The 21,928-nt window shown below is 32.9% G+C and overlaps 2 protein-coding genes across 2 annotated transcripts; both read left to right on the top strand.

Annotated features, from left to right (window-relative positions):
- Nucleotides 1-2,033: 2,033 nt before the first annotated feature.
- On the top strand, nucleotides 2,034-7,566 carry LOC111411733. Its single transcript, XM_023042315.1, has 3 exons — nucleotides 2,034-2,280; nucleotides 4,228-4,384; nucleotides 7,129-7,566. The coding sequence occupies exons 1-3, from the start codon at nucleotides 2,095-2,097 to the stop codon at nucleotides 7,260-7,262; spliced, it is 477 nt and encodes a 158-aa protein (XP_022898083.1). The 5' UTR covers nucleotides 2,034-2,094; the 3' UTR covers nucleotides 7,263-7,566.
- Nucleotides 7,567-10,333: 2,767 nt separating this feature from the next.
- On the top strand, nucleotides 10,334-17,416 carry LOC111411732 (CD2 antigen cytoplasmic tail-binding protein 2-like). Its single transcript, XM_023042314.1, has 10 exons — nucleotides 10,334-10,513; nucleotides 10,978-11,191; nucleotides 12,189-12,314; nucleotides 12,380-12,532; nucleotides 13,147-13,276; nucleotides 13,376-13,417; nucleotides 14,068-14,355; nucleotides 14,436-14,478; nucleotides 15,344-15,421; nucleotides 16,960-17,416. Exons 1-10 carry the CDS (start codon nucleotides 10,440-10,442, stop codon nucleotides 17,024-17,026), a joined length of 1,215 nt encoding a protein of 404 aa, XP_022898082.1. The 5' UTR covers nucleotides 10,334-10,439; the 3' UTR covers nucleotides 17,027-17,416.
- The last annotated feature ends 4,512 nt before the right edge of the window (nucleotides 17,417-21,928 follow it).

Genomic DNA, 21,928 nt, shown 5'->3' with positions numbered 1-21,928 from the left:
AAGCGAGACTCAATTTAGACGATTTTAACCCTACTATAATCAAAAGATTTCAATAATGCCTTATTTTCATTTTTTAATATGTAATAAATACTTTAAAATTCTTGCATGTACGAATTTCGTGTTATTAATTCTTAATTAATTAACTTTCACGTTAATTTACACTCAATGAATCTTCATTTGATGAATTTTGATCTACATGAATTTAGAGCTATTATTGATGAATTTATTTCTATTCATATATTTAGGAATTTTCATGAATGTTTAAATTCATATATTAACAATTAATTTTTATGTACCAAATATAGTATAAAAAAGTTGCTCATTTATAGTATTTCATGATCATAAAACTTTGAAACATATAAATTGAGTTTTTGAGAGTACAATTTTTTTCTCTTAAATTTTTATCCTAAATTTTATTTTCTTTAACCCGTTTGAAACTCATCAAATACTCCCAATAAATTGATATCAAATATTATTTCTATTACTTATAAAATATTTCAGAATAACATGCAATGCTTCAACTCTAACTAATTTATTGAAAAATCAAGATAGAAAGTGTATTAAAAGTTTCACTCTCCAAATTTAAAAGTATTTAAATATCACATTAAGTGAGAATGATTTTTTTTAGATGATTTTAAATTTAGTACAATTCAATTATTTCAATAATGCCTTATTTTTCGTTTTTCAATATGTAACAAACAATTTTCGTGTTATTAATTCTCAATTAATTAACATTCACATTAATCAATACTTGATGTATCTTGTCTTGATGAATCATGATCTACATGAATTTAGAGTTATTAAAGATGAATTTATTTTTGTTCACGTATCTAAAAATTTTAATTGGTGTTTAAATTTATGTATTAACAATTCATTTTTATGTACGAAATGTAGTATAAGAATGTTTCTCATTTATAGTATTTCATCCTCATGGAAATTTTGAATCATAGAAGTTGAATATCGTGAGTACAAGTTTCTTTTCTTAAATTTTAATTTTCTTTAATTCGTTTGAGACCCATTAGATACCCCCAACAAATTGGAATCTAATATTACATTTACATCACTTATAAAATATTTGAGAATAACATACAATGCACATTCAACTTTAATTAATTTATTGAAAAATTAAAATAATGAATCAAAATAGAGGGCGTATTAAAAGTTTCACTCTCTAAATTTAAAAGATACTATTACGTAAAATAGATAGCATATTTAAATTTAAATATAAAATAGTTTATATACTTCGACAATACCCTCTATTTAAATTTTTTATTTCGTTTTCTAGAAACATTTATTGACAACTCGTCATCTTTTAGTTAACATACTTTTTATATGCCTACGACCAATTAATTTGAATATGATTTAACTAATTAAGAAGTTGAATATTGTAAAAAGTAAGAATATGGGTGAGTTTGGTTCTCTAAACTATTTCAAAAAAGTTAAGATAGAGAATTGTTTAGATCTTATTTTCAAGTGTTTACAATATGAAACAAAGGTCTTATATTTAAAGAGTTAATTGAAATTACTCTTAAGAAGTTCTTTAATTATCAATAGCGAATCTCATTGTCAATGTTCTTATATTTAAAATTTCCCTTAAAATTTTGATCACACTTTTTGTTGGCATTGGTTCTGCTAAACAAAACAATCAATTTATTTTTAGTCAAATATCTATTTACCTTTCACATGTTGACTTATTTGAGAGTTATTTTTTTATCCGATTCAGTGCGAAGGATCCATTCCCCCAAAAGTAAACATGGAATATATCCCTATTTGGTAGATTTTTTTAGAATATATTTTGTAAAAAATTTATTTTTTAAAAATGTGTGGCTAAAAAGTAGGACAAAATTATAGACTCGTGTATAAAATCAATATTTTAAGAGAATATAAGAGATTGAAGACGAGTATTGGAAAATAGGACCAAAAACTTTGGGAACTTAAAGGCTATAAAAAAGACTGGGACCTATGTGCTTTATTTCTGAATGTTTGAGGATCATATCTGCAAATTTCACCTCTTTGTCCATTTTAATGTTGCCGTCTTTAGATTCTCGTTTACACGAACAATGAATAGAACTTGGAAAATATAGGAGAAAATCTATGGAGGAGAGAGAGAAAGAGAAGGGGAAGGGGAGCGAGAGATGGACTGCAGCGATCTCGAATCTCACCGAAATGGCTTCGAATCTTGAATCCCTCCAAAAATTACTAACGACGAAAGCTGTTTACGTCGACGATGAGACCTTTGCGAGGGCCTCTCTAACCTCTGAACAAGCCCGTACCATCAAGGTAGAATAACCGCTTTGATTTTGATGCATTTGAAGTTTAATGTTTGATTGCTTTGATCCGAGTTTCTGATCGTATATTTTCGCTAACTATATTGGTCAATGGGTGCTTTAGCTGGGCATTTGTATAAATTTCACAGTTATCTTTGTTAAGCTTTATTTGATCATTTCTGTATTTGGATTACAATTTATTAAAACTAAGATTATAGGTTTATTACGCGTATCTTGGATTTATAATCCATCATTATTAGTTGAGTACAATGGACTTATTTGACTTAATTACTGAATTTTATGCCATGTTTGATTGATTCTGTTGTCTGGGTTTTGGATTTTTTTTAGCCTTGGATATAGGTCAAAGGGTGATTTAATTGCTTTTTTTTTTTTTTTTTTTTTTTTTTTTTTTTTTTTTTTTTTTTGTAGTCTGCAATAATAATTCGAGTTTAATGCACTTAATTTTCACTGAATTCTTGATTTTATGCATTGTTTGCTTGATTTTTTACGTAGGTTTTTCCTGGATTTTTCTTTGGAGCTATGGATGTTGGTTGATCTATTTTGGCATTGCTTTCTAGTTGATTATTTTATTGAGTATAATTTCGTGCAATGCTTGATTAAATTCAATATTGGGATAGTGGTTAAACTTGTATTTGTTTGTTGTTTGATTAGATAGACATCTTCTTCGTTTCTTGAACTATGTCAATTAAGCATGATTTATTTGTGCAGGAAATGTCCTGGAGTCTTTGATTTTGTTGATATTGATTGATTTGACCATTCAATTTTCTTGAAGTGCTGCATTTTTAGTGGATATGGTTGATATTACTTGTGCAAAGCTGAGTAAAATCATAGTTTCCTTTGCTTGAGTTCTGTGGTAATTCGAAAATAATGCATAAAGGAGTCTTGCACATGTAGCGTAGGAAAGGAGTGGAGTGTATATGGATGGCGAATGATCTGTTTGATAATCCGAGTAAGTTTTTTATGTGGTTCTAACGATTTAATAACTTTCTTTTTAGCTACATGTTGTTTCAGTTTATGCTCCAAGTATTGTGCAATCAATAAAATAATAAAATAATGCTATCATCATTAATCAGATTGGATTTAACTGAGTATTGGGAGCTGGTGTCAGCTAGGGTTTGATTGCTTTGTTCATTTAACGGTTACTAGGTTGAGAAGTGGATATCCTAAATGTTTGTTCGTTATTCATTTTGATGTGGAGTTCATAGCGATTTCTATAAGAATAATATTTTTGAGTAGATGCAAGGATATAAGCCTCTATAGCTTCAAAATGTGAAAGTAAGGCTTCATATGTAATTTGTTGAATGGAGACATGGAGCATATTCTTAAATTATCAGAGCTTATTCCACGAATTCGTATTGATTGGATGGAAAATCCTTCAAGGGTCACTAATCTCGACATCATTAAAAGCCACTTAATCCTTGTTAATTATATCATCTTAGGAACATTTACTTTTGAAGGGTTACAAATATGAAATATATTTCTACATTTTCATAACTATCAAAATTTATTTTAGGTTGGAATACCTTATTCTATGAATACTTTCATCTTTGGTTTATTGTATTTACAATCTAAAAAATGGATAGAATAATACTAGAGGGAAAATACAAAGTCCTGGAGTCAGAGACAAGGCTTAGCTTATTGTTGTGCATATTTTTGTGCTTAACTGCATATTAAGATTGTCTTATTGGGATTGACTCCATTTTTCAATTTTAATCCTGAAGAATCTTGCTGAGAATTACCATATCCTTCAACTGTGCTGTTCGTACTGCATATTATTACCTATTCGGAATGGGTAGAGAAACAGCAGAAAAAACCTGATGAATCATGTTGAAATTCATCGTACAGTGTGCATTTGCTTTTCATATTACAGTGTGTGAAGTGTTCAAAGTAATGATAGAGTATCAAAGGACTGGCTAAACTAAATTTCATGTCACTGCAGGTTCTTGAACAAAGAGTAGAGACTTTAGAAAGAGAACTAGACTCTGCCATTTCAGCTGCTGCTCATGCACGTACTGAAAAACGTCAAGCTGAGGCAGCAAAGAAGGCTTCCGAATTACGCGCCCAAGAGATCACAAGAGAGCTTGAAAACACTACGAGTATGTGTACTTTGTCTCCTATCCCGTAAGGCTACCAGTTAATAATACCGCATGTTACTACATCTACCGAATATGATGCTTATGCCCAGTACTTCCAGCTTATGTCATGGAAAGCATTGGCACCTGAACGCTAATTCATTCGTGTTAAAGTTATCGTTATCCATAATAAGGTCATTGAACTAATAAAAATAGGGATGTTAACCCCCAACAGCCAAGGGTTGATATTCCAAGATTTTATGTTAATAAGTTCTGCGATTGAAATGCCTGCAAATTAAGACTTAATGTGATCTTTATTGGCATTGGTTTTATTATTAAATTAAAACATAAAAAAGAATCTATCATGTGATGTGCCTAGGAGGTTTATTAGTATAAGGTGAAATTTTAGAGAAATTGACATATATCTTATCTGCAGATGTGTCATATATAACTAAAATTTTAACTTATTATCTAGGAAATATATGGTTTAAATATAGCCTTTATCCAATTTATAAGAAGCTTATCCTTCTTTGGATTCATCATGTTCATATGCTCGGTTCCACAATCCTACTTCCTGTGTGATTCATGATCTGACTAGCACAAAGGCTTAAGTTGCTTGAAACATCTTTATATCTGAGTCTTGTGGATTGGAGGATTTATACACCTTTTTTTATCAGTTTCTTCTGTAGTTTCCACAACGTATACTGTTAAGAGTAGTATAAGATCTCCAGTGGACGTTCACTGTATGTCGAACCACTTGACCTAAAAAGTTAAGCTATTAGATAGGGCCCCATTTATATAATTTAAATATTTATCTTCAACACTGCAAGCCCATTCTTTCTTGTTACGACTGTATTACATGATCATAAATCTTTCATAATGTTCTATTTAGCTTGCATGTGGTGTTAGAGCTTCCACACACACACACACACTTGTTTTTCTTGTTTAAGCTGCTAGGTTCAAAACCATGCTTGGATCATCATTTTAAATCTGGATTTAATGCTTTAGCATGTTTTGTCAGTAATATTTGACATGCATGCTACTAAATGCAGATATCCGGTTTTAATCTCCAGACCTTGGTAGATAACTAATGCGAACTGGCCAGTGAGCTTTTAGCTTTGTAAATATTTGAATGTAGGAGAACCTATTAACAAAAGAAGATTGCTTGACTGCTGTATACCATAGTTCATAGAATTTTGTAGTTTATCCTATTATTTTAGCTATGATTTAAGAGCATAAACAATTTCCCTGTGAACTCGAACACAAATATTTCATTTGAAAAAGTTTCATAAGTTGAGATGAATATTAGCCACCAAAGTGACCAGTTTATTACAACTTATAGACTTCTCTCAAAAGTTAGATATATAATCAAGCTTTATAATTTTTTCTATAAAATTCTGCCCAAAGGGGATATTGACCTTTTATTTGGTAGATTGGTTTTTTCTTGTGAGATACTAAAACCCTGTTTCTCACATATGAACATGCGTTAATTACTAGAAAAATATGCTTACATTAAATTCATTAGTCATTTCCACAACTCTCACTTGAAAGCAGAAGGTTTCTAGCCTTCAATCCCGTCAAACAGTGTTGTATGATGGGTTAAATGATCCTACTCAGCTCCTATATTTGAAGGTCAAGAATAACTTGATTTCAGATAGCAGAGCAGGCTTTAAGCATCTGGAGAGGGATTATAGCCCTTTCCAAATTGAGTTTTGGCCATAGTTATTGAAACCGGTCTGGACAGTCAAGTTCGGCCCGTGAACCGTATATTGGTCGTATCTGGGTGCATTAATTGTTCAAGTCAGCAAAGGAACCGGTCAAGAACCAGCTATACCATTCAATAACAGTCCGGTTCGGACGGGTTTAAGGGGAAACTGGAATAGGTTGGTTACCAAAGTGCTGCAGTGCTAAATTTTATGTTTAATTTGAAATGGCAGAGATTCGAACGTGGGCTTTCAGCATGAAATATCACTTCCTCGACCATTTTAGCAACTGCAAACCTTTGTAATAAATGTGAGCGAATTCGATTTAGCAAAATGGTTGTTACTTTGTTTTTTAAAATTACAATCTAGCAATGACCCACCGGTTGAAATATTCACTCGGTGACCCGATGATTTTTTCGGGTTGATAATCGGGTTGGGTTTGCTAAATATGGTTTTAGCCTATCCATCAGAGTGCCTAATTATATTGTGTTCCTATTTATTTCACAAATGACAATGGGTTATACGTCATCTTTTCTGGTTGGGTCTTACTAATGGTAGTCCAAATTCCAAAAAAGGGCACTTTATCTGATATGGATTGTCATTTGGCAAACATAGGTGCTTTCCTTGTACTCACAGAAAATTGAACCAGACTTTTAACTGAAGTTCTTGGGCATACCCTCCTGCATTACTCGATCATCATTATTCTAGCCTGGTTAACTGAAATCGGTGAAATCTATTTGGCTTAATGTTTGTTTATAAATCCACCTGCTCCTAGGCGCCAATTAAGGAAAGAGGCATGTCCTATGATTAATAGTCAGCATAATGGAATGTAATGGCTGGATGAGGGGCACAATTCTTGTACCGCACGCCAACTAATTGTCAGTCTAAGTTGAAAATTTATAGTTGATAGCCATATGAATTCAATATTGCCAAAGTAATACTGTAGAGCCTTGCAGAGACCCCGTGCCTACCGTGTATGTTAAAGAACTAAACTTAGCAGTTGCTGTAACTCTGCTGAAGTTTTTCCTCTTATTTATCGAGTAATGTATTGCTTGTGACTTGCAGAAGTATTCGAACTGCACATGGAAGAGTTACGTGCAAAGCAAGATGAAATTTCCAAGCGTGATAAAGAAATCAAACTTCTTGAAGCTATAATTCAGACAATTGGTGGCAAAGAGTCAATTTCTACAAAGAGCTAAGTCCCTGTTTTTGTGAATTCTACATTATCATGTTTATTCCCTCAAAAATTAAACACGAACTTGTGTATATTTTGTAATTCCACATAATGATCATATCAAAAACTTTCGAGGAATTGATACATCCTCAAAATAAATTCATCTATGTTAGTTAACTTAAACCCCACCCCCTTCGTTCATGGTAGCAGATTCTTTGGTACGTAGTCTTCCTCGCTATTTTCTCGATCATTTATAGCATGTTTGGTAACATATTATTGCAGATTGTTATAGTATATTTTCACTTTATATCATGTCAATTTTTGATTTATTACTTTTGATTTTTATTTTTTCCAGTCTAATTCCTCTTTATTGCAATGTATAAATACAGTGAAATGAATATCGATAGATGAAAATCGGAATTTCATCATTGATTCTCCGAAATCACTGACTGGCCTAATTTGCTGTAGTAGAAATTTTGAGTTTGGCCTGATTATGGGGTAATTTCTTACACAAAACAGTTGAAGAACTGCAACCTTCCAAAGTAAATGGTTCCTCGGTTTAATATGTAACATTAAAATTTGTATTTTTAGAGGAAATTAGGCCGTACATGATTTTTGTTTTCAAAAATTGAAATCTTGAAATCAAATTATTTTCCAAGATATCTCCCACCCTGAATCCCGACCCACTTTTTGGGAATTTTCTCCTTTTTGTTAAGATCGATTGGCGACGGAGAGTTTGTTTCCTTCTTGATTTGTGGTGGTTGAAGTGAGGGTGGTTTTAGTGATGGTGTATGGTGATGAAACTCGGCCGGTGGGGCGGCAGATCTCAAATGGTAGTGTCACTACTACGTAAAGAAGTGTACAATTAGCTACAATCCTACTTGTAATGGGCGGTTCGGCATGTTTCAAAAGCCATTCAATGGTCTCTTTTTATTTATTTATTTATTTTAACGGATTTATGACATAATTCTCTAGTCACCTGAAAAATCCTATCTGCATATAACGCTGATGAGTTTGTGGTGGTGGTGCATATCTGGTGTGGTTTTGTGGTGTAAATATGGTGCCGATGGCGGCGTGGCATGGCGACAATGGTGGATATAGGTGGCAACTAGTGACAACTAGTGGGAACTTCGAAAGTTACAATTTAAAAGAATTACACATATTCTAATAATGATAACACAAATGCGCCCAGTTGGCTCTCTTTATTTTACATTATAGCCTCTATTTGGTTCACATTCTCTCCTCATTAAAATGAAAAATATGATCGTTATCTATCACATCAAGTCACCAAATTTGAATTTTTATTTCTAGTGTGGAGCTCGTAACGGTTATATTTTTCATTTTCATTCTTCATAAAATGAGAAACAAACGGGAGCATAATGAGTGGAATAATGATTTTTTGGATAACTAGTCAAAGTTGAACGTGCATTGGATGTTATTTTAAAATACTTTATAAATGATGTAAAAGAAATATTTGATACCAATTTATTTGAGAATTTGATGAATCTCGGACGTTTAAAGACGATAAAATTTATCATAGAAATTTAAGAAAAGAAATTTGTATATAAATTATACTTTCAAAACTTAATTTATATTATTCAAATTTTTTGTAATGATGAAATATTTGAGCAATCTTTTTATATTACATTTGATACATTACATATATTTAAACACCTATTAAAATTTTTTGAATCATGAATATAAATAAATTCATCGACAATAACTCTAAATTCATATAATTTAAGATTCATCAAGTGAAAATTCATTAAATCTAGATTAATGTGAATGTTAATTAATTGAGAATTAATATCACAAATTTTATAAATGACAATAATTTTGTAGTATTTATTACATATCGAAAAATGAAAAGTAAGGTATTATTGAAATAATTGAATCTAGTAGAGTTAAAATCGTCCAAAAAATGATTTTCCTTTGATGTGATATTTTAATATATTATAGATGAGCGATTATAAAAAAGGAAATTTTTTTAGTTTACTTGTTATATTATTTTATTGGAGAATGTGTGATCGATAAGAAAATAGTAAAAAAAAATTATAATTTAATTGGAAATAATGGAAGCCAAATGAGGACATAATGTAAATTACAATTTGAAAGAAACTATATACATCGTAACAAGTTACGATTTAAATGTAAAGTAACGTCGTAAGTTATAATCATTGTAATTTATTAAATGTAGGGATTCTTTATGAACATGTCAAAAATTATAGAAAATCCATAAGGTAAATAAATTTACATTCGCATAAAAAAAAATTACTTACATTGTAATTTTTTTTTAAAATATAAAAGATTTTAAGATACAGCTGACTTTTGAAATTATAATAAATCCATATGATTTTTCAACTTTGGTGCTCGACATATTGTCTAGTCGGTTAATTAATCCATATTTTTATCTAAATTAAAAAAAATTTATAAAATAGAGAAGAAAAGAGAAAAAAATAATAATAAGAAAGTAAAATTGAGTTAAAACGTGCTTCTCCCCTGTTTGTCCGCATTATGAGCCTGTTTGGGAGTATTTTTTCCTTAAAAAATTGATTTTTTTTATCGTTATTTCACTATTCCAACTATCATATTTGATTTCTTCTTTTACAGGTGGATCTTACTTTTCTTTTAATGGTCAAAAAATTAATTCTCAAAATCACTCTCAAACAGGCTCTATGATATTTTTTTTTAAAATTTTTTTTATCAATTTATGACATTCAAATTTTTAATTATACATGCAACTAATTTTTATCAAAACTTAAAAAAAAAAATTATTTTATCATGAACTAGCTTACGTTTGTGCCCTATTTAGGTCGCTAAACTTGGCATAGGTTTGTTTTTAATTTTTCAAAAATTCATTTTTAATTACATATTCTCCCGTACATTAATTTCATACGTAAAATATATATATTTTTAATTTTTTAACTACACATTATTTAAAAACTCACTATTTGAAAATATATTTTTCATAAAAAAAAAAAAAAGGAATCAAGGAGTTAATGTCCTTGCGGAATTTGAATTTAATTTCTTACATATTGGTCCCTATATCTTTAAAAATTAAAAAATAAACGAAATACAAAACTCGTAATCATCCATACTCGTGGCACTGACCCTGACCGCCACCATCTCTTACCAAAACAAATCCATTAATTCTTCAAATAAAAAAGGAAAAACACACACAGAAGCAAAGGCAAATCAGAAAATGGAAGGAGGGATGTCGCGAACCAACCTTAAGCGCCCCTTTGTTGAAGACCCCGAGTCCAACAAACCCCCTTCGTAACTCTCTCTCTCTCTCTCTAGGTTTTTATGTGTTTGTCGAATCATTTACAATTTTTAATCCTAATTTTTGACTATTTGGCTTGTTGAGTAATATTGATTCTTGAAAAACGTAGTTAGGGTTTGTACATACACCTGTATATGTGTAGGAATACAGTATATTGGTGGTAATGTTTCTAATTAAACAAATACATTCGGTATAAAAGGGAATTAGAGAATAAACATGGTTTTGTTTTTTACTTTTAAATTTTGCTGAAATTATTGGGTTCATTTTCTCCATGTGATTATTGTAGCAAGTCAAAATATAAGTACATTAGGTACTCAAAAGGTATATGTATAAGCAAAATTAAGTATTTGCGAATGGATATGTACTTTGTTTTGCATTGAATTCTCAATGAAGCGATTCCACTTGTGTGTTGTTAGTTTGGCTTATGTAGTTTGTGTCTCTTCAATTATACATTCAGGGAAAAGAGGGTGAGGTTTCCGAAAGGGAAGAAGGTGAAGTCGGGAGATTATGTATTTGAGGATTCACCTAGTAAAGATGTTCCTAACTGGAGTGACCCACGGCTTGCTGCCAAAGAGCGTACGATACGGCGGAATGAGATTGCAGAGGAACTTCTTGATGATGAAAACAGAGATTTCCTCCCTGACATAAAGAAAGCCGAAGTCCATTATACGGTATGATAAGTTCTATTTTTTAGAAATTTGTAGGGCTGCTTATGGATGTCTTGTATTAATTTCTTATTAATAGTATACCCAAAATGACCCATACGGATGTCTATTTCGTTCTTTCTTTCTCTCTCTCTAAATAAATAAATATAAATATAAATATAAAGGGAGACACTTGAGCAAATCCCTATGAAGGTGTTGCATTTGAGTTGTGTGCATAAATTTATTCTTAGCATAGTACCTTCAGTCCATGGATGAGATCGAACAAGTGTTTTATTTGATGCATTCTTCAAAAAAGTGGAGTTGGTTCATTCTCATAAAAAAAAAAAAAAATCAAAGCTTTGCAATATCCACAGGCTTCTCTCCCCCAAGTTTTTCGATGAAGGTTGATCCATTTTTTCTCAAAATATGAGTGGTAGTTTATTCCCGATCTCACCAACTTGTGATGGATGCTTTTATTGTGCTGGGATCAGTTACTTACAAAAGAACAAAGAATAGAAGTTTTTCCCTTGAATAAATTTGCCAGTATTTTGGAGCGGATCCTGGATCTACTTATTAAAACCTCCAGTAAAATTTTAAATTATTTGTCTTTATTAAATGGACTTTGTGAGCTGAACATATATAATAGGCCTGTCTGGGTTGTAGAATCTCTATTACAAAACACTCCAATTGAATTGTTTTGTTGTGGGCAATTTTTTTTGATTGGTTGCTTGCAACCTCAGTGTTAACCGTTAGAATGTGTTTCAGCCTCGACTTTTAGGAAGTACCATCATATCGGTACATGTAGCTCAGATTAATGTATTTTCTGTTTTATGTGATTTTGAACATCTTTTGGTAGCTGATTAAGTTTCTTACGACTCTTATTTGTCTGGCTTTTTGGCATTTGTTTGGGGTGGGAAGGGAACTGTATGAAAGTATAAACACTTCCCACTTTTAGTGTGATTATGATTTTCTTACTAGATTGATCATAGAAACACACAGAATGATAGGGGGTTACTTTTGGCAGGATAATGAAACATTTGTTGAGGAGGGCGTCCAGATAGATCCTTTTAATCTGGATAAAGAAAGAGAAGAAGGATACTTTGATGCTAATGGAAATTACGTCGAGTACGTGAATGAAAATCAGATCAAGGTAGCGAATTTAAATTACAATGTGATGATTTAGCAAATCCAAGATTCTTATGTAAAGTTTTGCAGGATGCGTGGCTTGATAGTGTTGATGTCTATGAAAAGTATACTGAGAAAAGTTCTATTCCAACTACTAATGATGAAGAATCTCGTGACCTTACCTCCGAAGAACTTGCAAAAATAAAGAGGCGGATTGCTAATGTTCTCGAGCCTGGAGAAACGGTAATCTTTCAATATGATTGTCGCTGCTTATCATGAACGTCATTCTTTTTTCTCCTTATTATTATTATTATTATTTTTTGTCTGCTTAGGTTGTCCTTTGATCCTTAATCTTTATTTTCTCTCTTTGATCGACTGCTTCTTCAGTTTTCACTTCAATATGAAAAAGTTGTAGTTAGTAGCTTCCTTAGAATTATTTTGTATAATTTTCATGGCTTACCTTTTGAGATCATATTATTTTGTATCCTTTGCATTTTTCTTTTGCAATATAATCCTTTAACTTATCTGTATAACATAAATATGAGGATTAAAATTCATAACCAATATGATTGCTGATCCAAGGTACATAGGTTTGTAAAGCAATGTTCACACCAAGTACGGTAATGACATAACATTTAGAATTCCCCCACCGTCCCATCCCCCTGGAGGGGGCAAGCTAGTTCCAGAGGTTAATTATTGAAAAATTCATCACTTATCACACAGAAATGGTAAATTAACATATTTTAATGGCTAATATGTTCTGATCTGAAACTGCTGCATTTTTCCAGTACTATGTTGCAATTGAATTGTGTGAATATTTTTTGAGTCTCCCTCATAAGCCGTTATTCTTTTGCAAGGTTTTGCAAGCTTTAAGGAGATTGAAAGGAACCTCAGGTAACAAGAAGCAGAAGATGTCCGCAGAAACTAAACTGCTGTTTGATCAGCTAACTGACGATGCTATGAAACTGATGGAGAGTGGGGATTACGGTTGAGTGTCTCCTTCAATATTTGAGATAATCTAGCTGAAACATAGATCCTGATCTGTTACAATAATCCTTTTTTTGACAATATATATTTGTTTTGCAGATGTGTATGATGAAAAACAAGAAAGTTTCCAGCGTGAAGCAGGTCTATCTTACAGCTGTTTTTCCATCTTTTCTTCAATAAGTTCCTCTTCGTGTTTATCTTTCAACATGGTGCTTCTTATCCTTCTCGTATATTTTTTCATTCTAGTCTTCATAATCTACATCATTTTTATTACTCTTAGAAAGGGTTTGGGGTATAGGTTTTCCTTTTTGGAGCTTTATTTCTTTGAGTCTATCTCAAAAAATGAGAAGGACAAATATTAATGTCAAACAGTCGAAGTATCTTAATTCACTCTGCATTTCAAATTGGATGGCATCCTTTCTCTTGTAGGATATTTCAAGCTTGTGGAAACACAAAAATGGGAAGACGTTTTAATTCGTTTTTCTAGATTAGCTATAAATGAAGTTCACAACAGTGAAAACTTAAGAAGTTTTAATCATTTTTCTAGATTAGCTATTAATGAAGTTCACAACGGTGGAAACTTTCATAGGTAAAAGTGAAAAGATGTCAAGAGTCTTCTTCCCTTCTGAAAATGTGATGCACAAGTCAAATAGGATATTTAGATTGAGGAGGTTCCCAAACAATTTAATATCTTTTGATTTTTCATAGAGGCTACTCTATAGCTTTCCAAATCTGTCAGCGGTTTATATAAGCTTTGGCTCCTCCTGATTGTTTATTTTATTGATCTTTAGAGGGTTATGAAAAGTTAGCTCAGGCAAGGATGCAGGGTACCTCCATGAGTTCTCGACAGGAAGTGTCTTATGATATTTTTAATGAAGACGCAGTTCCAAATGGGGCTGACATGATTAGGCCATCTTTTATGCCATCTAATGTCGACACGGGTGCTTCAAAGTTTAGCATTTCTACCACCACAGATGATGGTGATGATGCTTTTGACATGTTCGCGGAAGATGATGTAAATACTTCTGTAAATCCAGCCCTTGATGGGAGTGAATCTGTTTCTGTTCAGCCTTCTGAAGGTAAGCACTACACTAGCATTTGAAGCTCTAAATTTGGAATTTAGCTACGTCATATAACTTGCAACATATTGGTAATGCAGGTGGAGATCTGCAGAATGATTATGTATATGACGAGTCTTCTGGGTACATGTCTTCACCTTTTAACCATTTTGGCAAGGCATACACGATCGCTTTAGAGCATCTCTAAGAGACTTTATTTAAAGAGCATCTTATATGTGATAGTGTACACCTTTAAATGCACAGAGTAAATTCTTTTAAACACTCCAACAATGTTTTTTATTTTGGCTTTTTATTTTACTTTTTCAATAAACCTTTATTGGATTTCGCTCATTTTTAGATGTCAATGGCCAATCAATTCAAATATGGTTTGAATAATTTGAGAAAATAGAGTATTGAAATCTATAACTTATTAAATGCAATTATTATAAAGTAAGAGAACCACTTTCTATTTTTAAAAGTTAAAATGGAGCCTCTTGGAGCTTATTTTTACGTATTTACTCTCTAAATTAGAGGGCATCTTGCATCTAGAGATTCTTGGATATGCTCTTATGCCAATTTTGTTGCTTCCTGAATAAGAAGAATTAAAGTTACTACTCCCACTGTTTCTACTAGTGTTCCTTCTGTAGGAATAAGATATTTTCTTTTTCAACCCTTAGAGACCATTTAACAAAAATAGTACATGTTTGTTACCGGACAATAGATACTCATTATTGCACATATTTTTTAACATGATTTGCCATTACTACCACTAAAGAAATTTAGATATGTTCGGTTTGATCAAACCGTAAGAGAGATCACAAGGCACTTACATTTCTTATATGTATTATTGTTTGATTCTATTGTTGTATAATTGCAGAAAATAAAAACCTCCCTACCAGATTTCCAATACCTCATTCGGAATTTTGGCTTTATGGAGAGTGAAAAATTGGCATGATTTTTTCTTCACTATACTCAATAATCTAATATCTGCTTACACTTTGTATGTCAGTTACTACTATAGCAGCAGTTTGGGTTACTACTATGACCCTTCTTCGGGGCTATATTGCAGTGCAGCATCAGGACAGTGGTAACAAAACATTCCCGTAAAACTTATCTTTATCCACACGACGCATTTAACTGTTTTAGAAGGGCCTTATGTTTGAACAGTTGTGGTTTTTGTACTACATATTTTATCCAATAGTATCTAACTGAAATAAAAAATCGGGAAAAGCAAAACTTTAGTTCTAATGCAATCAAGTGAGCTAGCTGTTTGTGCGAGTAAGGTGATCTCTTTAGATGCTTATCTATTTTTTGACATCCTTTAATGTATTGCTTGTGTATATGACACTATTGTGTATCTTGATTGTCATGGTTTACTGTGCAAACCTAGAAAGAATAAACATTGTATATCTAAGGGCTTTGCTCTCCTGAAGCATAAAACATCCATGCACCTTTGCCCACTGTGTTGTGATTCTGTGTTTTCTTTTCTTGTCTGTCTCTGTCTGGTCTTTTTAGTAATGAGTAGGCGCAACTGTTCTTTTTATTGATAAATCTGATTTTAATGGATGCACCAAAAGTTTGCTCATGTGTGGAAAAGATTGAAATACTTGTATTGATAAGAAGCTGAGGGTGTGTAAGATGGTATGGTTTTTCGATATCGTCAGCATCTCACCTGTTTTATCTCTTTACGAGTTCACCATTTGATAAAGAGATTTAGCAAGTGCCAGCTCCTGGTTCACCTTAAAAAGGATGTGTTTGTTTGGAATTTTTGTTAAGTTTTGCTTGTAGAGCATTTGTTACCAAAGTTCTTATATAGCCCCCGTTTGGCTCCCATTCTCCTTCTCATTCTTTTTCTCTCTCTTATTTCAACTACACAATCTTCCATAAAATAATATTACATGCAAATAAAACTTTTCATTCTTTTTCAACAATACATTTTTCAAAAAACACTATTCCAACCATTAAAATTTGGCAAGAATGAGGGCCAAACAGTTTCCAGTTTTACAAACTAACAGTCATTTTTATTGTCCTGGATGATGATACACCTTTTCCTGAACAGTCAAACACCCGATATAGATTTAACTGGAAAATATCAGATTTCTTTGCACTTATAATATTTGTTCAATGCGTGCTGCATTAATGTATAGTTTTTCAGTGAGTTCGTCTGCTTTGAAATGTGATTTTGATCTTGTATATGTTTGTGTTAAGCTATAACTGTGTTTCTCTACAATCTGTCAATGGTTTGGCTGAGTTGTGATTGGCAAGTGGAATTGATAGAATATGGAAAAATGATCTCATATCTGAATATGAATTTCATAGCTATTTGTATTGTGCTTGGATCTCTAGTGGCATGACTTGCAGGTGAAAGTTTTAGTCTGAAATTTACTTGGAACGAGTTTGCTATTTGAATTCAGAGAAAATATAACGCCATTCTTGTTTTTTTACTCCCATCCTCCCCATCTGGGGTCAGATAGAATGGCAATTGCCAAGTTACATGAATGTGCTGATTAGCTTTGTGCCCCACAGGCCGCATTGGGAAACACTTGTGTGGTGGCAGATTAAAAGTACGTTTGTTGGGATGAGTAGTGTATTTCTGATTGCTGCACATATTTGTTTTTCGTGTAGGTACTCTTATAATGAAGAGTCGGGGAGCTATGATGAGGTTCAACAAACTGCGTCCAGCTTGAGCTGAGGAAAACAGCCTCCTTTGTTAAGGGATACTGTATGATACAAAAAACACAGCAGCGTGTTTCTTCCTATGGATTCCCTATTTCCTTTACATGTCTTCAGAGTGTAAATTTTCGATTAATTATCTATGTTCGGGTTGGTTTTTTCCTCACGGTCGTCTTGGGATTAATCGGAATTGGCACTGTGCTGTGTCCATGCACTATTGTACATCTATTGTGGTATCATAGAAACTCAGCAGTAAACTAAACCTTGCAGAAATTGTTTGCAGTCCCACCCCCACCACCAAACACAATAAAGTAACGGGACCATGCAAATAGAAAGCTAAAATACTATGGTTCAATTTGATGTCCAGTATGTTACAATTGCTGAATTTCCAGAAAGTTGTGTTTCTGTTTTTTGAGAAGTTGTCAACCGATACCTGATCAAAGCTTCGTTGAAACGAATGTTCCTGCGATCGACGGAGCAAGCTAAATTTTGATTATGCTGTATTTAACGAGTTCTGTGCTTGCACTTATATTTAAAAATTTTGTCAAATAATCTTTTTGACAATCTGCCAGAAATGAATTTCAAATAATTAAAGTTACAGCTTGACATAGAGAGATATGATCTTGGCAACGCGATGGGTTATTAACACTTGGGGCGTTAAGGTTTTTGACAGAAGCGATGGGCCTAAGTTCGAGATTGAGATGGTAATTTTGTACGAGGACAATTGGTTTGGATGAACTGAAAACTGAAACCAGATCAAGAACCATCGTTGATTGCAGCATTTCTGCCCATTTCATTTGACATGGACTTAAGAGTTCTTTGATGTATTTATTTTAGATAAGAAATTGACAAAAAAGCGTGGACGAACTGATCTTCAAGATTAAATATAAATTGATATTTGATTAACGGAAAAAAATATATATACCCCAATACAAAAAACTATTTCGCACTTTACTGTGTGGTGGTAATGTTATAAAAAAAATACTACTTGTAATGTTAATTATCTTTGAAAGCGCTATCTTCCCAATTTATAACAAAACCCACATTTTGTAACTGGTGTAATTTGTATTCAGTTACATTTACGCTTTCCATTAATTGAATTCAAATTCAGACATTAATTCAAAAAAAAAAAAAAAATGTATGGGGAGATAAATACTTCGATCAAGAAGCATCTCTTTGGAGACATTGGTCTTCTACACGTATATTATATTTTTTCATTGAGGGCACATAAGGGTGTTCAAAATGGATGGTCCCCCTATTGGAGGGGGGCCTGTATTTTGGACACACGGGCCCCCTATTGAAGGGGGGTTCAATATTATGTACCCATAGAATAATTCTTCCATTGATGTCAAGAAACTTTTGTACATCATGCTCTTGGTAATAAAACAATATAATATGTTCATCATTTTACAGACATTTTGAATAAACTTTTCATTTTATTTGAACCACAAGTATGGATGGGGTTTCGATTTTTGTAAAGTATGGTGGATGGTGGGATGAAAATGATATGTACATTTACAATGAGATGACAGGGGTGTTGGTTCCTCTTGGAGCGTCTGTCACAACACAATACGTATGAATTTGGAAGCTCACCCATCGAAATATCACATGATTGTGGTGTTTTCTTTTACTTGAATTTGAAAGATAGAGATGAGATGCCTAGCTAAATAGCTTTCTCGTTTATCTTGAGATTAAAAATGAGCCGATGGTGGAGATTTTACCACTAGCTTTATAGAATAATAATCACTTATTACATGCCAAAAATTCAAAGTCCACCTCTTGAGGTCAACTCTGATCCACAATTAAATGATCAACTGCCTTGTAATATGTCACTCGAGATTACAATCGGTGATGTTGCTTTTGATATTAAGGTTGAAAGTGATAATGTCTTAGAACATTGGTAGTATATAATACATTGCAACATTGTATGTTCGGAATTGTCAATCAAGAACATCATGTTCGACTAAGATAGTGTCACTCTGTAGCATCATTGCCCTATTTGCTAAAAATATGTAATTGTAAAAGAGTGCACATACCAAAGACTGGACATAAAAGTATTGAATATGAAGAGCATTGAAAGATTAATCGAAATCTTCCATACAAATATTAGTCGCAACAGTATCCTGTAAAATGTGATTGCATCATTGCTCATCCTGAATTGCCAAAGAAAACATTAGAATTTACAAAAGTTAGCTTCACTCGATGACATGATTATATATTCATTGCAGTGTCTTCCAAAAAAAAAATTGATATTGCATACTAGTTAGCATACCAAAACATTGAACATAAAGTATCGACTTTAGAAACTAATCAAAATCTGAGATGCAAAAATAATCCACACCAATATCCTGTCATTATCTAACTTCATTCTGCAACATCTATTCAATCACTACACCTTTCAACCTCCAATCCCACATCACGCTACGAGGTACAAGGTTAGTGATGGAGGAGGGCTTGTATCAGCATCGATATTGGTGGTTTGTACTGTGTTGTGCTTCCTCTTTTTGGAGCACAAATTGGAATTGCTTTTGTGTGTTGTCATAATCCATGTGAATCTTGAAGCCCACTTCTTATTACATAAGGTAATTACAGTTTGAGTGCAAATGATTTCTGGAAAAATGTTATGAAATAGTTTCACGGTCAGCCTTTGATAAGGATTTGGGATTTTTTGAGAGTTTGATGGGAGAAGATTTGATTTGGAACGTGAAAAGGCACAATTTTAGGGATTATGTTTTTGGTTAATCGTGATATAGGGCGTGTTTGGAGGGAGTAATATTAGCTACCATAATTATCGCCTTGTACAATTTAGATGGATTTTTATGTTTTTGTTTTTACTATAATTTTATAGTATTTATGGGGAAAAAATGTTGCCAAGTATTCTTCGAAAATTAATAAAATAACAGTTATGTGGTGTGATTTTCACTTTCATTAATGTTAGTGGGCCATTTTTGAACTTGGACAAATGCCATAAAAGATGCTCAATTCTTCCATCACTATGACAAATTACAATTTATCTAAACCCAAAAATTGGGATCTTGCAAGAAAGCATTTCATTTGATTAGAAGTAGAATTTTAGAGTCAGTTGATTTATTGTAGATTACTTAAAATAATAATAATAATTTACAAGAAACAAAAATCCTATGAAATGGGCTTAAAGTATCTATGCACGTTTCTATACGTATATAATTACATTTTGTGTGCTTTGTTCACATCAATTTTGAACTTTCATTTAGATGAATTCATTTTAGAAAGACTTCTGAATATGAAAAATTAATGATGTAGTAGCCTATATTTGAAGAGTAATATTATTTATAGTCGCTCATTAAGGTAATTGTTCTATATAACTGTTGGCACACTAAAAGTGCAGCCCAAATCGAATAGCCCAAAGAATGAAACCCAATTGGGCAATTCAGGATAAAGACTCAGACAGGGTTATTAATGAATGCAGTGGAAGCCCACGAACACAGTAACATCATCGCCCAAACTTGCAAGACGCCCAAGATCTGAGCGAATGGAGTGTTTTACAGTTGCCCAGAGCGATGACCCTGTTCTTGCCCATACCTTCGAATCGTCCAGGATCTTGGCAAACATAAAATGTTATGGTTATCCAGAAATGCAGTTATTGAAGCAGTTATTGAGTAACCTTATCACATTTCACGATTCAAGGAACCCAGTTGAAGGCGGTTGAACGATAAAGAGTAGTGGCAGCAGTTAGAGACGGCAATTCCACGACAAGTTAGCCACCATAAAGAAAGTGGATAATTATAAAGCAATCAAGCAATTTCCAAGCGGTTTGTCATGAAAAAATCATCAAGGGAATATAAAAGGAAGAGATGACATAGAGAGAAAGGACTCCCGAATCAAATACTCTCAAACAGAGAATATATAATTTCAATTTCTTAGTTTAAATTTAAACATTTCTTTCAGTACTCATGTGTTTGCGCCCCTTGGAGGCATTCTGTTTAGTTCCAATTGTAAATCATCGCCAATAAAACACCCTTTTTTGAGATTTTGTCTCAAGAGATTTGTTCCTTACACAATCGTCTGATCCCTTTTTAATTGTTAGCGACTACCCGCGCGAAACAATTTGGCACGCCCAGTGGGACATTGGTGTTTGGTGTTGAAGATACAAAAGGTGAAACAATATGCCTCACAAATCTGATAAGGAAGCAGCAAGTCAGGGAGGAATCCAGTCTGTGATCGAGCGATATGAAGAGCAGCATAGCTCTCCACGAACAGAGGGACAAAGTCAGAGCAGTCACAGTTGTTACGAACCAATGATAGAGTTGAGTTCTCGAACCATGCATGCATTACTTGGAGAACTCACACAGGATGTCGTTGAACAGGTAAATCTACAAAATATTCATAATATGGAAAGATTTATCTAGAATGGGAATGCACATTATGACAACATGACCAAACAACTGAATACTTTGAATGAAATAATGAATAAGTTAGTAGGCCAAATTTGTCAGCCAGTTGTGCCTCTTGCATATTACTTTCAAGCTAGGACAATTGTGGGACATAATTTCCCAGTTCTAAGTCCAAATCAAGGGATAGAACCACCTTTTGGTCCCTCTACTTCAAACCAGGGGATGGTGTAATGCCAAATCAGAATAGTGGTAATGGTACAGCTAACTTGGGGGTAAACTAAATGTAAGAAACAATGTCCTAAATAATGGACAGAATGCCCCACGTGTTAATGATGGAATAAATATTCAGGCTAATGGTAACAATGGCCCAAATCAAGGCAACTTTGTTGCCAACCAAGGACCAAATATCAGGTCTCAAGCAAATCAACTGATCAACCAACCTATAGAAATTCCATATGACCCCAACATCATGTTGAGGAATCAAATTATGAAAATAGTACAGGATCAAATGGCTTTTGGGGTACGTCCTGTCATTAGGCCGACTTACA

Source organism: Olea europaea, chromosome 16 (assembly GCF_002742605.1).
Source record: "Olea europaea var. sylvestris chromosome 16, O_europaea_v1, whole genome shotgun sequence".
NCBI classification, from domain to species: domain Eukaryota; kingdom Viridiplantae; phylum Streptophyta; class Magnoliopsida; order Lamiales; family Oleaceae; genus Olea; species Olea europaea.
This window is presented reverse-complemented; position numbering and strand designations above follow the sequence as displayed.